General features: G+C 38.1%; 1 protein-coding gene and 1 long non-coding RNA gene across 2 annotated transcripts; both read left to right on the top strand.

Annotated features, from left to right (window-relative positions):
* The first annotated feature begins 1,168 nt into the window (after nt 1–1,168).
* Nucleotides 1,169–9,217, top strand: LOC130701177 (neurochondrin homolog). The gene is made up of 10 exons (XM_059497134.1): nt 1,169–1,306; nt 2,156–4,175; nt 4,685–4,872; nt 6,214–6,427; nt 6,491–6,532; nt 6,588–6,925; nt 6,991–7,071; nt 8,676–8,744; nt 8,811–8,850; nt 8,920–9,217. The coding sequence occupies exons 1-10, from the start codon at nt 1,169–1,171 to the stop codon at nt 9,087–9,089; spliced, it is 3,300 nt and encodes a 1,099-aa protein (XP_059353117.1). The 3' UTR covers nt 9,090–9,217.
* Nucleotides 9,218–9,458: 241 nt separating this feature from the next.
* LOC130701186 (uncharacterized) lies at nt 9,459–12,628 on the top strand. Its single transcript, XR_009003954.1, has 5 exons — nt 9,459–9,670; nt 9,746–9,880; nt 9,944–9,964; nt 12,480–12,542; nt 12,613–12,628. It is a non-coding gene; the product is annotated as an uncharacterized LOC130701186 (long non-coding RNA).
* The last annotated feature ends 18 nt before the right edge of the window (nt 12,629–12,646 follow it).

The following is a 12,646-nucleotide window of genomic DNA, read 5'->3' as shown; positions in this document are numbered from 1 at the left end:
GTTAACAACAGCACGATCACTTGCATCATGCTGTGGAAGGCTCGGTTACGTGATAAAAAAATTGAGCTGCGCATTACAAAAAGGCAAGAAGAATAATTTAGATTAAAACCGTAAATTTGAAAAGAAACGACATTTTTCGTTGCAGATTTTTGTTACATAGCAACAACAACAAAAATTATTTCAAAGTGCAGATAATTTATCTTTTAAGCTCAGCCTACGTTTTTGTTTAAATGTGGACGTGATGAAGTGATCGTACGCCGACCCAACATTTAATCATGCTGTATCCGGGTTTTAAGTTCCGCCAACGTCATCACTTGTTGATTGTTAACTTGTTGTTGCCACAATCACGTTGGATCTGACGCAGTTTAGTGGTTTAGTCTGCAAGCTCGATAAGTGACGTCCAGTGATAACCCACAACAACCAAATGATTAAGTGGAATCATCCAACTCTTCTGGATGCCCCAGTTCTTGTTTACGCATCCTTCGTTGCGTTGGGCCGTTTCTATTTGTAGAACGACTGGCCTTGGGATAGGACTGATGAGTTAGCTAGCTAGAAAATCAGAGATTCCTAAGCTTAGTTATTTTAACTATTAAAGTCGGGGTCAGCTGGGGTCCGACTTAGTTAGCATTTGGACAATTGAGAAGATAATGCCCATGATTAGGGCTATAAGCTGTCCCTGTGGAAGATCAAGTGAAAGTCTGCAAAACGTCCTGTGAGACAGGGTAGAAATAAGTTCAATTTGTTTACTAACTTATCGAATACGCCCCTTTTTTTCTCACAGGCGTCTTTTTCGAAATACGTTTGCAGTTGTTCGGAAGTGAAGTTGCTACGCTTAGCAAACCGAAAGAACTCAAACCAATGGACATTCTTAGTGCTTTCTCGTTAGAAATTCGCTGCCCTAACCTTCAAAATTTGGGTCATATTTAACGACTCAACTTCGTGTTTATCCCAATTTTTTTCTCATTTCTACGTTTGCTTTACAATTTCACTTTCCTGTTGACCAACTATAAAGAAAAGCTTGTTTTGTTTGGCCTATCACGTAACACGTGACGTCATTGGGATCCCGACGTGCAGGCGACGAAGTTGGGGAGGGAGAGTTGTTCAAGTATTGGCAGCTTGACTATAGACTATCTCAGACTGTGATTCGCGAGCGGCCGTGAAAAGTACTATGGAAACAACCGCTTCACCAGCAATGCCGTTCTATCAAGCTGGCAATCACGATTTACAAGGGATTGATGCCATCTTCTTCGACCTGGATAACACACTTGTTCCAACTCGAGCTGTCGACGAACGCGTCTGTAATGAGGTACGATTAGAGTGAAAAAAATAGCAAATTTAACGCCTTACCTTCTTTGGTTGTCGTGGAATATAAAGTGGTCGACTTATTTGTGATTCATTGTATCATCTGTCATGACATGCGCTTGAACGCGCCACAACAGCCCTGACAAAAAAAGTAGATATCTGGGTTACACTTCATGGATGTGGCGAATGAAAGGCGAAGACAGGATAAACAGCTGTCACTGTTACCATTAAACCCGTACTTTTTCTTCTTAATGCAGGCGCTATGAGGAATGACTATCACTTGGTCCGCTACTAACCTAACGTTTTTCTTGATTGGGAAACTAGTGACGTCAGAAACAGCTGTTGCATTTCCGAAAGACGTTTAGCAGACGATATTCGAAAAAGAAAATAGATAAAAAAACACGAGGAGACCCGGCTATACCCTCGTGTTTGTTCATAGCCGAGCAATTTGCCGCCCCCAAGAAGGGAAATTTTCGACCGAAAGCCCGACAGAAAAGTCTAATTTTAGCTATTGTGGAACCAGGCTTTGGGAAGATTCTAAATTTAGAACGACACATCGGCAAAGAGTGCAACGTTTAAGACGGGCTGTTTTCATCTTACCCGTCCACTCTTGGAAGCCAGAAAGTGCAGTCGGAAGACGTTGGAATTGCGCGTTATTCATTTAAACCTTGACAGCTTACGTTCAAACACTACGTGCAAGACCTTTGTTTAAAGAGGGATAACAATTGCATAAATCATGAGCAAAAAAGGGAAAGTTCCTGAATCTGTCCTTCGGTGTGTTGCAACCCTGAAAGGTGCCAAGTCTGACAATGACAAGTTTGCATCACTGTTTATCGTTACAAAATTGATCAAGGCTGAAGAGTGTGACAATCATGCTCTCAAGCTACTCTATGATGCTATTGGGTTCGAGTTCCTCAATCGCCTGCTCAGGTCCACTGAAGTTCCTCAGGACTGCCCACCATTCATCTACAAATCAATTGCACTCTCCATAGTGAGTTGCTTCTGCAGTGTCCCGGAAATTGTCGAGTCCCAGTCCATAATGAGCATCATCCCAGTTCTCTTAGAAATTGTCAGTACCTCTGACACTGAAGATATGGAGGACAATCTGATGCTAGTCTCTGATTGCTATACTTGCCTGCAAGCCATTGCCTTTTTTGAATCTGGAAGAAAGGCATTGCTTAGCCAAGGGTGCTTGCTGAAACTTACAGAGGTCTACGTGGAAGAAATGTTTCGACATGACCAAGCTCTGCAATTACTAGTCTACATTTCCTCAAAAGAAGGCAAACGCCTATGGGATGGTCACGAAGAACCGTTTAAACAGCTTGTGAAAAGGCTAGCAAATGATTTCAATGACGATACGACTGAGAAGAAATTCGAGCTTTGCAAAATGCTTTCAGTTTTCCTTGCCAATGGACCACGATTATCGGTCTTCGAATTACAAAAAGAAGATTGGCCCCAGCATACATTATTGACGCTTGAGAGCATCCTATGTAGCCGTATTGGAACATCGCAACGAGATAGTGCTTTGCAGCTGATTGCACGTCTTCTGGAAATTATGGGTATCGGATGGGGTCTAAAGTTCGGACCTAATCCACGCCAATTCCTGTTACTACTTGTCAACTTGGCTTGTGTTGAAGTACGTATGAAGCTGGAAGATAGGACGCTAGAACAAGCAATAGAATCAGCTGATATTTTGGTTGCTTGTTATTCGGTTGTTGAGCTTTTCATCACTTTCATGACGTCACAAGGCTTTCTCGATTTCGATGCCAAACAGAGAGAACAAGCCTATTGCGCTCTTAAGGGAGCGGTTGGTTCCATTTTGGCCGTTTTGCACCAAACAGATGAAGAATTTTCGCATGAATGGACCATTCCTGTTACTGATCGCCGAACAGAGTTTGTTTGCGCCTCTATTCGTATTCTTGGCTCCTGGCTCGCAGAAGAGACTTCCAGCATGAAAGAGGAGGTGTGCGCCGTCTTGCCCTTCATTATTACAGTCTGTTCGAGGATGTACGACGAACGCAAGCTGGGCACCATCAGTGACATGCCAGATCCGCTACGCTTCATGCTACCAGCCTTTTGTCACCTGGCAGCTGAAGATGCTGCCCGTAAAATAATGTTATGCCAAAAATTGCCACAACTTCTCTATGACTACCTACTTTATCAATGGAACATCTTCTCTAAATGGCTGGCCGTGCAACCAACAGTTGCAGCCGATTGGTTACACGTCCACACGACACCTGAAGAAGAAGACGTAGCAGAGGCCAACCGACCCGAATCTGAATCAGCCATAATTCTTGTCTGCGGGGTCTTTATGAATCTCACCGTGTTGGAACCAGAGCTTGTTGCCACCGACGTCGTTTTTGCCCAACTCCTCAAGTTTTGCATCACCAACCTCCAGCCTTTAGTTCATCGACAGGATTTCATCGTCTTGTTAGGTAATGTGGCCGTCCTCGGTCTCCTCCTCCTGCGTCACCACACCTGGAAATACGCTCAAGGTGACAGCGCAGTCTTCCGTTACATCCAAGGCACTGTCTCTTTCTTGTGGGACGCGCACAACAGCGAAGAGTCTTGCGATTCGCTCAGTCTCGTCATTTCGTTGCGCTACAAAAAAGACTGGCCAGATTTGGCCGAACTCTGGTTCCTCGGCATGCAAGGACTTAGCAACGTCATGCACAAATTGGACTGGATCGTCGAATTCATTGTCGATTCCGGCTGGCCGCATGAGATGATGAAATCGTTGTCGCGAATCGTGGCTGGAGCCATCGATGCCAACACTCGCACAGCTTACGAAGACTTCCTCTGCTGCCTTTTACGCGCCCAGCCCGCCAAAGTCAAAGCCGTTGTACTGGAAAATCGCGGTCGACACACATGTCGCACTCACTCCATGAAGCAATTGCTCGCTCTGCTCGATGACGAGACACTCGCTTAATGCCCATATTCTGCTCCGTTCAACCTCAATTCGGTCTTGCTTTATAGTGTAATTCACTTAAATTATGGAATCAATTACACTGCTCGTACTCTAGCTGTGTTCCAGACTATAAATTAATTGAATCTGTTTTTCTTTTCTGCCCTTGTAGAATATTTTAAGATAACATGTTTAAATTACTAATGTCCCAAACCAAATTTATTATTCCACCAGGTGAAATTGCTGTTACGGAAAGAATGGAGACTAACTGAGAGTGCTGCCCAGAAAACTTGTGAAGTTTTCCTACGTCAATTTCGCCTACGGCCGGATCATTCTGAACTGGAGCTGGATGCTTGGAGGACTCTGCTTTGGGTTTCTGCACTGGGCGCGGATTACCAGCATTTAGCAGGTTCAAATGAAAGCTTTGGTGTTTTTAGCTCATGTTGCTTATAACCCTACTTGATTCATCTTTTGCAGAGGAGGTCTATGAAGTCTGGAAAAAGCTGCGCTACACTTATATGACACTGGATGGGCCAGCCGCAAACCTTTTGTCGGCGCTCCGCAAGCACAACTATACAATTGGCCTTATTACTAACGGCCCATCAAGATCTCAATGGGAGAAAATCGCACAAATTGGAGCTGAAGACTATTTTGATTCTATATTGGTCAGTGGCGACTTGAACTGCGAGAAACCACAGCCGGAGATTTTTCATCTAGCTTGTCAGCAACTCAACGTTCATCCCAACAAGTCGTGTATGATCGGAGACAAATTACAGACTGATATCCTGGGTGGAAAATTGGCTGGTTTGGCTGCGACGTTCTGGATTCCCCTCGATCCTTTGGAGAGGGCAACGTGTTCCGATGAGATGCCTAATTTTACTATCGAATCTCTTATGGATTTAGCTCCTATCTTTGGAATCTCCCCAGAAGAAATCAGATGATATAGTTTGTTTTGTTTGTTTTTTATTAGCTTGCTTTTTTTAAGGAATGGGGAAAAGTTCGTATATTTTGTGTGCCTTTCATAGTCCGTTTCGGATGACACCTGACGATGCCTTACTCTCCAAGCTGAAAATGAGTTGATAAGAAGTGTTTTTTATGTTTTAATAACATGTTGACACGACAAATTATACCATTTAGCAGAAAACAAATGATCATCATTGCGATCTATGAAAAAAATTAAAAACAAATAGAAAGATGGAAACAGCAGACAAAAGACGAACACTGTCGGAACCTCAGTTTCGTCCGAAGATGCTGTTTAGACTTTACCGTCTAATGTTAGAGCGAATCCCACGTGTAAAAGGAATGAGTTTCCAAAGCAGCTCCAGTGTCAATAACAGCCAGAAATCAGTGGCAGAAAGTAGGAAGTCCACCAAGCTCCAAGATCATCTAGGGCAAAGATAAAACAGAAAGACAGAGTTAACTATAGGATACCGGCTTATTCAGTTTAAGGTATGGCCGGAACGTTCGTGCACGAAAAGTTTGGAGCCGAGTTAGGTGAGACCAGGCTGAATGAATTTGGAGTTTATTGGTTTCATTGTGTTGAACATAACGTGATTTCTGCAATAGGATTTCTAGACAAAACGGACAAATGGCGCTTAGAGAGCAGATTTTTCCCAAGCAAAGTTGGTGGAAAGCCAGCTTGGTTAGATCTGAAGAACTTGCCGCCCACAGAACAACTTTTGTGCAAGTTCGTGTTGCAAAATTCAATTTGAAATTATTATCCTGAGTTTTTCTATATATAATGTCATAAACCTAACAGAAAGCCACAGACACTGAATCGACATAATTCTAAAGTGTAGTGCAAAAATTTTCTTTTTTTTTTAAGGTGCTGTCAAAAACCAGTTACATTTTTGGCCCAAGTATATGCTCCTGATGATGATGATGAAGCAGGAACCAGAGTTATTAAAGAAACATGCTACCACAGAACAATCTATATTTTTTTCTGCACTGCTTCACTTTGTAACAAGAAGAATTCAAATGAAAATTTCGTAGTTTTTCGTTCCCAGCTGGCCAAAGAGAATGAATTTTATCCACCTATAGATCCACCAGATGATCCTGATTGGAAAAAAGAGCTTGTGGTCAGCAAGTTCACAAAAGTGTGCATGGTATGTGGTTGCTTAGGTACCAAATTATGTGGAGGATGCAGAAATGTTAATTATTGTACAAAAGATCATCAAGTTTTACATTGGAAAAATGGACACAAAATGTTATGCAAAGAACGTAAGTTTCTTATTTTAGTTTTCACCATTGGTATACATTCTAATCTATAAATTTTGATGTAAGCGGTTCGTGTGGAAGGAGAAGATTCCATGTTTACTTTGCCAGGTACTATTTTCTCTAATTACCAGATAATTACTATATGTTACACGTTGGATTATAGAATACGAAATTATTATTGAGGATGAAAAAATTGAGGATAAAACTAGTAAACTTTCAAGCTCCGACGAAACTCAACTTAAAGAATTTGAGAAAATCCTAAAAGCAAAAAATCCCACCTTTCAAGATGATGAGACCATCACTGAGTCATTGGAAGAATCAGTCGCAGATGTTCAAGAGGACAAGATGTTTTTGAAATTCAAAGAAAAAATCGATAGTTATCCAGATCAAGTTCTTCGGTATGGTAAAGGAGAAACTCCTCTGTGGGTGTCGGACTCTAACACACCCTCTATGATTCCTAATTGTGAATACTGCGGGTCTGAACGAAGATTTGAATTTCAGGTGAATATATATTTCTGATTCGCCTGATTATGACAAAAAAGTTAATTTTTTTTTCTTTTCTCTAGATCATGCCTCAGATGCTGAATTATTTGCAGCTGGACAGCATTTTTGAAGGAGGAGTTGACTGGGGTACTTTGCTTATTTATGTTTGTGAAACGAACTGCGACAGCGGCCCTCCCTACAAAAATGAATTCTTATGGAAACAAGATTTTTCTGGACAGAACTCTATTTGAACTTATTACAACTATAAAGACTTCTATAGAGATGTGTTCATAACCATTTCCAGTGTATTGGATTTTAACAAATCAAATCCTCAAATCAAATCCAAATCACATCATTTGCGGATGTGGATTAAATTGGATTTTGTTGGTTAGGTTAGTTAAAGTTAGCTTAGGTTAGTTTAGGTTAGGTTACTCAAGGTCTTTTGCTGTCTTGAATGATTCAAAAATCCAATGCAAATCCGCAAAAAATTGGATTCGCTTCGGATTTTTTGTTTTTTGCGGATTTTATTTGCCAAAATCCAATACACTGGCCATTTCAAGGCACTCAACTTCTGAAATAGTTTTTGAATAAGAAAAAGACATATGTCTGGATTTTGGGCACTAGATGGCGCTGTTATCCAAAAAGAGAAAGTTTACATCTAATAAGTTATTTCGTGTTAGCCTACTATCCTACATCGCCGTATCTAGCAGATGAACTATTGACCAGCGCCAGCCCAAGTACTTTTTGAAATATAAAACCAACTGCGTAGTGCGCCGGACTCGAGTTCTCAGTAGAAAGTGTAACACCAAGCCGATTAGCTGCGCTGTACTAACTGTTTGTATTACTTTAATAAATTGATTAAAATTATGAATTATGTTAAGGATTCTAATGTTCGATTAGCGTGAAAATGGTGGATAATATTTACCGCACGAGATCCCTTGGAACTGCAGCCGAAGGATTGAGAGATCAATATGCTGATGGGAAAGCTGCCAGAGTTTGGGAGGTTTATATTGGAGACAAAAGTTCCAGAACTGAAAATTATAGAAATTTCATCACCTCACTTTTGAAAGAGAAGAAATGCCACACTGTGCTGGATTTGGCTTGTGGCACAGGGTACTATTAATATGTAGTTGCATGTTAGCTGCAGACTTTAAATTGCACTTCGTTTTGTATATTTATGTTTTAACAGAATTGATTCAATAATGTTACTAGAAGAAGGCTTCCAAGTTACTTCAATAGATGCATCTGACAAAATGCTAAAGTATGCTTTGAAAAAGAGATGGGAAAGACGTAAAGAAGAGGCTTTTGATAAATGGGGTATATTTTGACATTCTCTGTTTTTATTCTCTGTTTCTATTTCTTATTCCACAATATCTATAGTTGTGGAAGAAGCCAATTGGCTTTGTTTAGATTCTGAAAGTGATTATCTTAAGGGAGGCTTTGATGCTGTTATATGCCTTGGAAATTCATTTGCACATTTGCCAGACTTTGAGGGAGATTTGAGGAATCAAAGGTAATTTGTTAAATTTAAAAAATGTGATGGGCTACTTTTATTTTTAATGCTTTATTGTTCAATGAAGAACTGCCATTGCCAACTTTGCCAGTTGTGTAAAGCCTGGAGGTTTGCTTCTTATTGATCACAGAAATTATGATTATATTCTTAATAATTGTGCTACACCTGCAAAGAACATCTACTACAATGTAAAAGAGTTTTTGGTTCCATCAGCATTGTGAAGATCAGTTTATTAGTTATTTAATTTCCCCTTAGAGCAACCACATTGTTGATATCAAAACTTCGGTTTTGAACGTGAACGGGCGACCTACCTTGGTCACTATGGTAACACAAATGTTGCTAATTGGTATTTAGGCTGAATAAGTTAATAAAACTTTTGTACACATTCAGGATTACATCATGAACATTCCTTCCATGGGGATTGAACATGGTACAAGTTTACCTAAGTGTCAATTTATAGCGTTTTTTCTCGTTAACCAATTTCTAATTCGATTTGCAGAGTCGTTTCGATTGTCATATTATCCACATCGTCTGGATGAGTTCAAAGGCCTACTCAAAGAAGCTTTTGGAGAGACTTGCAAGCATACTGTTTTCGGTGATTTTAAGCCACTGGACGAAATTGCTGATCCTGCCTTCTACATTCACCTAGTGGAGAAACTGCCTGAGTAAACTATGAGTTACATGCTGAAGTTACTACAGCATAATTTGGTCTTAAAAAGACTAAAAGAACTACTTCAAAGAATTAAGGTTTCAAAACATACAGAAAAAAATGTATAACAATAAATTTTTTTTTGTAACCCACCGTACGCCACTGCTTTTACTATAGAATGCTATAATATAACCTATAACTTTTTGCACAAAAAAATGGGCCCAGAATTTTTACTTGTAATATATAGTTTTTCACAAAAAAAATCAAAAATTTAAAAGTTCGGCTTATTTTGATGTCCTTATTTTTAAGCCTGTCTGAACTTTTTTTCTCGCTAGATGGGGATACAGGAGCACCTATTGTCTTCTTAAAAATATCAATGAATGTGCATTCTATAGCTGTGGGTAGAGCGCCGTTTGATGGTACAACATGGGCCATTAAACGTCGAATTGCAGAAGCATATGGCAATCCGTTTTACCTCAAAAAAAAAAAAAAAAAAAATATCGGCCTTTTCTTCTATTTCACTGCCAGCTACATTTTCTGTGTTCTTTTCCGTTGGTTTATGGTTCTGAATTGAGGCAGGTATATCTATTATGCTATGTCAGTAAGTACTATAGGGAAAAGAATAATTTAAGTTGATTGAGATCTATTCTGATTCTCCTGATATCCATCTCAACAGGTTGTTATTTGCTTTTCAACATCCATTTCATAGTGGTACATGTGGCTTTGATTAATATTACCATAAAGACTGCCGAAAATGGGTGTGGTACAGAAACCCAGAAATGGCGTGGGTTCAACATCAAACATGGATTAGGTACTTCTCGTTTTTTTTGTCTATCAAAAAAGTATTTTTAATGCTATTATTTTGCATTCACAGAATTTTAGTGAAGTGAAGGAGGTTTTTCCATCAAGAACATGAGGATCTGGAAGTGTTACTTTTCAGGATGGAAGATAAGTTAGAATTTTAACAAACAATTATTTATTGTTAGTTATTCAGTCTACCACCTAACAGTGTGTTAAAAAATTCTGTTAGTGCTGCACTAAAAGAATTGTTAGTAATAAGTCCATGAGAGTTGAACAATTGTGGGACCGTATTTGGGCTGAAAATGGGTGTGGTATAGCATGAGTTCAACATAAAACATGAATTATACTTTTCGGTTTTTTGTCTATCGAAACAGTATTTTTAATGCTATTATTTTGCATTCACAGAATTGTCTAATGAAAAAACACTGAGAATGCATTACCGTTAAGGTATGAGGTAAAGTTATAGTAATGCAAATTGTCTAATGAGAAGTGAGTAGTACATAGTAGCAAAATAAAATAATTGTCCAAAAAAGACATATGCACACTTGGGTTGGCGAATGGGTAAGTCTGATGCAATGTATGGCAACCCGTTTTCCTCTCCCCCCCCCCCCCCCCCAAAAAAAAAAAAAAAAATAAAATTAAAATATCGGCCTTACTTTCTGTTTTACTCCTACCAACCGATAGATGGCGGTAGCCGTGAACTAGAAAAAAGATATTTTTTTTTTTTTTTTGGTAAAACGGATTGCCATAAATATTGGCCTTTTTTTCTGTTCTACTGCTATCGTCATCTATCGGTCACGTATCTAGTAATTCTCTACATACACTGACCGAAAAAGATTTTAAGCCCGACTTTCTGTTTTTTTACGGTTAATTCAAAAAGTAGAAGACTGATATAAAAACATACCCCATTTTCGTTATCAGCGATCAATTTCGAATCGGAATAATGTATTTTTAATGAAATCTAGGATTTGAAGAAAATTGGAAAAGTGAGAAGGCTGCTTTTTCGGCTGCTTTTTCGGCTACTTTTTCAGTTTTAGCAAAATTTTAGATTTCGCTTAAAATACATGGTTTCAATGCAGAATTGAACGGGTATCACGAATATGAGGGTTGCTTTCTCTTGGAACTCATAGTTTTTGAATAAAACGTAAAAAAAGGTGAAGTTGGGTTGGAAAAAATAAGCTCGATTTTATCTTTAAATGACGATTATTACAAAAGCGGCTTATTTGACAAAAAAACAAATGGCTTTTTCTGAATCAGCGTTAAAATTGGGTTATACTGTGGAATTTTCATGGCATTCCGAGAGATTTCGATTTTTTCTGATTTTGACAAAAGTGGGAAGGCCTTCTCACTTTTTCAATTTTGGCAAAATTTTAGATTTCGCTTTAAATACATGGTTTCGATGCAGGATTGAACGGGCATCACGAATATGAGGGTTGTTTTCTCGTGGGCCTCATAGTTTTTGAATAAAACGTTCTGAATCAGCTATTAAATTCTGATCAAATAACTATTAACTATCCATTTTGTACTGCAGTAAGTATAATGAATGTATTTCTAATAACAATTAGAATGATTGCGTGTTTTAAGTATAATGTTTAAGTAATATAGAGTTGTTATTGTGTATTATTTTCACACCGCAACAACCGACAACGACTTTATATTACTCAAACCGTTCTAATAACAATTAGAATGATTGCTTGTTTTAGGTATAAATAATATGTTTGAGTAATATAAAGACGTTATTGTTTGTTGAGGTGTGAAAATAATACACAAGAATGACTTTATATTACTCAAACATATTGTTTATACCTAAAACAAGCAATTATTGCTATTATTATCATTGCTGCAAAATGCAGTTCAAAATGAAAAGTTAATAGTAATAATAATTAAGTTAAGTAAGTAGAATATAACAAAGGAATTATTGTATAGTTCTATTTTAATGAAATTAAGTTATTAATTAAAAAATTATATATTTACATGGCTAAAATACGTAAAGTTGTATTTAGAAAATTAAATAGGAAGCCGGCCGATAGATGGCCATAGTTGTAAAAAAGAAAAAAACCGACGAAATTTTTCTTTTTTTGTGTGTAAAACGGATTGCCATAAAAACGGATTGCCATTTACTATGGCAATATGGCAATCCGTTTTACATAAAAAAAATATAAAAAAAATGGCGGGAAAAAAAAAAATCGCACTTTTTTCTCTTTTTTCTACCCGTAGCCATCTATCAGTCGGTTTCGTTATTACAGGCATGTAAGCAATTTGAGTTAATTGTATCCCATTAGCAGTTAATTGAGTAGCGTGGCTGGAGGAACAATTGAAAAATGGATAAGATAATAAAACAAAAAAATGGTAAGTATAAACATTATTATATTGGTTTTCAATTATTAATTATTGTTTATTAGATCAAATTATGAAGCTGCAGGCCCAGTTATTGGAACAACACAAAATATTAGATAACAGCAAAGCTAAGGATGGTAAGGGCTTATACGTAATGATTCTATTTATTTGCTTTTATTCATTTGCGTTTTGTAGCTCAAATTTTGAGTCTACAAGCTCAGCTAGGGGAAAAGAACAAATTGGAATGGAACAGTTTCCAAACAGTGAAGGAGGTTTTTCCAAACTCATCCGTAACTGAACATGAGGATGAATTGGCATTAGGCGAACACAGTCAGGTACCTAAACTTTTCAAATAAGAATTCAAAATAAGTATAGAATTTTAACGAACAATTATTTATTGCTTAGTTATTCAGTCTACCACATGACAGTGTGTTAAATT

This window comes from Daphnia carinata, chromosome 10 (genome assembly GCF_022539665.2).
Source record: "Daphnia carinata strain CSIRO-1 chromosome 10, CSIRO_AGI_Dcar_HiC_V3, whole genome shotgun sequence".
Taxonomy (NCBI): Eukaryota; Metazoa; Arthropoda; class Branchiopoda; order Diplostraca; family Daphniidae; genus Daphnia; species Daphnia carinata.
Note: the sequence above shows the minus strand (reverse complement) of the source record. Positions and strands in the feature narration are given on the sequence as shown.

Bases quoted from the DNA above. Each gene is read 5' to 3' on its own strand.
- LOC130701177 (XM_059497134.1), top strand. From the start codon at position 1,169: ATGGAAACAACCGCTTCACCAGCAATGCCGTTCTATCAAGCTGGCAAT. The intron at 6,926-6,990 runs GTGAATATATAT...TCTTTTCTCTAG, and splicing joins AACGAAGATTTGAATTTCAG to ATCATGCCTCAGATGCTGAA. The intron at 8,851-8,919 runs GTACAAGTTTAC...TTCGATTTGCAG, and splicing joins TTCCATGGGGATTGAACATG to AGTCGTTTCGATTGTCATAT.